The sequence below is a fragment of the Pinus tabuliformis genome, chromosome 9 (genome assembly GCF_031772625.1).
Source record: "Pinus tabuliformis cultivar Carrire ecotype Pingquan chromosome 9, CPIR1, whole genome shotgun sequence".
Taxonomy (NCBI): domain Eukaryota; kingdom Viridiplantae; phylum Streptophyta; class Pinopsida; order Pinales; family Pinaceae; genus Pinus; species Pinus tabuliformis.
Window position 1 is genome coordinate 259,267,101 of NC_142307.1, and position 4,370 is coordinate 259,271,470.

Sequence of the window (4,370 nt, forward strand, 5' to 3'; positions counted from 1 at the left end):
GTTACTTATGGGGAACCCTAATAAATTCAAATGACCTATACTCATAACCTAAACCTTATGCTCAACATGGTCTTGAATATTTCAATGACTTGTTTTCATTGTTCACCTATTAACAAGAGATGAAATGTGGAAGCTTGGCATGAGGGAAAACCTAACCCATAATATCTTTAAGTTTCTACCGAATAAGAAACAACCTATCTTGCCCATCAAATAAGGCAGGATCCCTCATCTGCCAGAACACAATAAACGCCCATAAATAATTCCAATGAGAATATAAGAAAATTAAATTAAGTAAATGGTAAAGGATTAAGAAAGGCAACCTATGCAAGCCTTCCAAAAGACCAAAAAAAAAAAAAAAAAGAGCGCGCGCGCGACCCTGCCATCGAACCCGTCTGCTGCTTAATCGATCAGCTCCATGGATCCTCCGGATCCGCCTGGTGGGGATCCGGAACTACAACAGGCCTTTTCCAAACTGGTAAAATATCTTCCTCAGCAAAGACCAAGGCCAACATCAACCAAGTTCGTGAAGAAATTAGATGTTTTACAGGAAGTGCATCTGCCTCCGACTATCCCTCGCATGGCAGCCATCTCCTTAGCAGAGAAAGGCTTAATAGGGCAATTTACAGGACTATGGCCCTCGCCCAAAACAGTGCAAAGGTGGGTTGAACGAAACTGGGCAGACAAGACCTAAGGGAAAATATCCATCAGATTCTGTGGAAGAGGATATTTTACCTTCCACTTCGAAACTAAGGAAGACAAGGACCTAATTTTCAGAAACGGGCCTTACTTCATGGATTCCATGGGTCTCTACCTCAACAAATGGACCCCAGATTTTGATCCAGAGCTTGACATTCCAAGTGCAGTTCCAGTCTGGGTCAGGCTGCCCCATCTTTCTCTTCACTGCTGGGGTGATGAATCGGTTAAAGAAATAGGAAATGCGGTCGGAAAATACATAGATCGCAGTGAACCCAAGGATAATATGCAGGCTTGTGCGCGGATTTGCGTTGAAGTTGATCTGGGACGCGGACTACCAGAAGCAATCAAACTGAAAGTAGACGAGTGGTGCCATATCCAGCAGCTGGACTACGAACAGATACCCTTCAAATGCAAGGTATGTCATGAGTATGGCCATTTTGCAAATAGATGCCCTAAAATTATTAATGTAGAACCAGAAGAGCAAGAAGGACAATGGGAAACTATTAAAAGAAAAAAATCATCTCCTCCTCTGAAACCTTCGGAAACTGAAATCCCTGAGCCCTCTCTCCAGCAACCCATCCATCCCCATCCATCCCATCAGCATCCCTCTTCATCCTCCCAGCAGCCCCCCCTTCATCATCCCTCCTCTCCTCCTCCACCCTCAGATCCTTCCATTCCTCCCTCTTCCAACCCCTTTGTTGCCCTCTCTGAGGAAGAAACCGAGCAGGACACTTCTCCATCAGATCCACTCCCTCATCCCTCCCCCCCTCATACCTCTCATCCTTCCCCTAACACCCCCTCTGCAAGGATTACCAGAAGTTCATCGAAGGACCATGGAGCACCCAGTGATATTCCCAAAAAACACGGCCCAGGTAGAAAATCAGCTAAACAACACAGAGAAGAAAGTGCGCAGAAAGATATTGCCATGGGATCTCAGACTCCTATAGAATCCTTCATTGTTGGACATTCGAATAAAGAAAACAATTACAAAGGCAAAGAGAGGCGAGCACCTCTCCATGCTTCCGGTAAACCATGATGAAAATGCTATCCTGGAACAGCAGGGGATTAGGGCACCACTCCAAGATAGCAGCCCTTAAGGAATTAATCAAAAGTGAAAAGCCTGAAATCATCCTCATTCAGGAGACAAAGCAAGATCAATCCGAATCCAGCAACATTATCAATCAGCAAAAGCAATACAACGGTTGTGCCAGTGAAGCAAGAGGAGCTTCGGGTGGCATCCTAACAATGTGGGACAACAGTAAATGGAGCTGCAACTTTGCCAAAATACACCAGAACTGGATCAGTGTCAAACTTGAAAGCAAGGAAAATGGAACAACTGTAAAAATATACAATATCTATTCTCCAAATCAATACAGGGAAAAAGAAGTGTGCTGGACCACTTTGGAAACAACTATAGAAGAAGACCAAGACAACAATCTCATTCTCGCAGGGGATCTAAATCTGGTTTTGCATGCAAATGAGAAGAGACGGGGCGTCTTCAGCCCAGATCCATTCAGAAACAGACTTGAGCACATTATGCAGGAGAAAGACTTGGTTGATATAAAACCCAAGAATCGCAGGTACACCTGGAGCAATAGGCGACTAGGAGTAGGCAACATCATGGAGAGGCTTGACCGGTTCCTCATCAATATCGCATTCCTGTCCTCCTTCTCCACCGGCCAATCAAACATCTTCAACATTTCCGCCTCGGATCATTATCCAATAACGCTCACCTTGCACAGTCATTGCCAGCTTGGACCCCTTCCTTTCAAATATTGCTCCTTATGGAATCGATCTCCTGCAGCTCGAGACGTGGTGGGACAGGCTTGGACCCAGCATGTGGAAGGCTCCCCGATATACTTCTGGGAATCAAAATTAAAGCAAACTAGACAGGCTCTGAAAGCCTGGGCAAAGAATAATTACCAGGAGCCTGAGTTGATTAAAAAGGATATCAAGAAAAATCTTGAGGAAGTGCAGCAACATATCGAAATTGTTGGTCTCTCCCAACAAGCCAAAGAAAATGAGATAAGACTGTACTCCCAGCTGAGACAAACAATAAGGGACGAAGAGACCAAATGAAGACTAAAGTCAAGACAATTATGGCTGCGCGAGGGAGACAAAAATACTTCTTATTTCCATAAGCAGGCAACAATTAGAAAGACCAGGAACACTGTGAGCACAATCAGAGATAGTGAAGGAAACAACTACGACACCCAGGACTCCATAAAAGAAGCAGCCACCAATCATTTCAAAACTCTCCTTACAGAGGACAAAAGTGAGGAGGACTACTCAAGTATACTTCAATACATGACTGCTGAAGTCACTCAAGAAACGAACAGCAAGCTCACTCAAGATATAGAAGAGGAAGAAGTTCAAAAAGCAATCTGGAGTCTTCACCCAGACAAAGCCCCAGGACCAAATGGGTTTCCAATTAGTTTTTACAGAGAGTACTGGCAGCTGATCAAAAAAGACCTCCTAAAGATGATACGCTAGGCACATCGGAAAGGAAAACTGGCGGGATACACCAACTCCACCCATCTAGCTTTAATCCCTAAAGAAAGCAGACCCTCCACCTTCTCAAGGTTTCGACCCATATCCTTATGCAATTCAGCATACAAAATAATCACCAAAATCCTGTCAGCAAGACTCAAGCCCCTTCTCTCCTCTTTGATCTCAGAAAATCAAGGAGGCTTTCTGCCCAATAGACACATCTCTGATTCCATCCTTCTTGTGCAAGAGGCCATTCATTCAAGCATTAGCCGAAAGGAGAAAGGATTTGTCCTAAAGCTAGATCTTGCCAATGCCTTTGATAGGGTTAGACACTCCTTCCTGTTTGCAGTGCTTCATAAAATGGGATTCAATTCCTCCTTCATTAGCATGATCAAAGCCTGCATTTCGAATCCTTGGATCTCCCCTCTAATCAATGGTCGCCCTTGTGTTGCCTTTCAATCCTCTCGTGGCCTAAGACAAGGTTGTCCCTTGTCCCCCTACTTATTTATTCTTATGGCTGAGTCTCTTAGCAAAGCCTTGGATTACAACCGAAGAATTGGCCTAATCACTGGCATCCAGTTTGAGCAAGGTACAAAGAACATCAATCACTCCCAATTTGCAGATGATACCCTCTTGATGGGAGGAGCGTCCATAACCATAGCAAGGTGCTTCAAAAAGATTCTAGATCAATTCATGGATTATTCAGGAGGGAAAGTTAATCAGGTAAAGAGTTGCATTTATGGATGGAACGCAACTGCTCAAACCATCCACAACATTGCAAACACTCTAGGAGTCTCATACAAGCTAAATTGGAGCCACTTCACTTACCTTGGGATGCCGGTAAGTATGGGACCTATGAAAGCTGATACATGGAATGAAATCCTTGACAAAATAAAGAGAAAGATCCAACAATGGGGATCTATCTGGCTGAATCCAGCAGGTCGCCTTGTTCTTCTAAAATCTGGTCTGTCCTCTCTGCCCATCTATCGTTTTTCTCTGTACCAAGCTCCAATGGCTTTCCACCAAAAAATGGAAAAATCCCTTAGACACTTTCTCTGGCAAGGAGGGAAAATGGAAAGAAAAAAGTTCAATTTGGTTAGCTGGAAGAATGTCATTCAGCCTCATGAGAGAGGAGGGATTGGAATAACATCTCCAAAACTGCTGAACCTACCTCTAGGAGCTAA

The 4,370-nt window shown here is 44.1% G+C and overlaps 1 protein-coding gene across 1 annotated transcript; it reads left to right on the forward strand.

Moving 5' to 3' along the window:
* Window positions 1–1,728: 1,728 nt before the first annotated feature.
* Window positions 1,729–2,775, forward strand: LOC149148165 (uncharacterized). Its single transcript, XM_089442094.1, has one exon. The coding sequence runs from the start codon at window positions 1,729–1,731 to the stop codon at window positions 2,773–2,775; it is 1,047 nt and encodes a 348-aa protein (XP_089298220.1).
* Window positions 2,776–4,370: the final 1,595 nt, after the last annotated feature.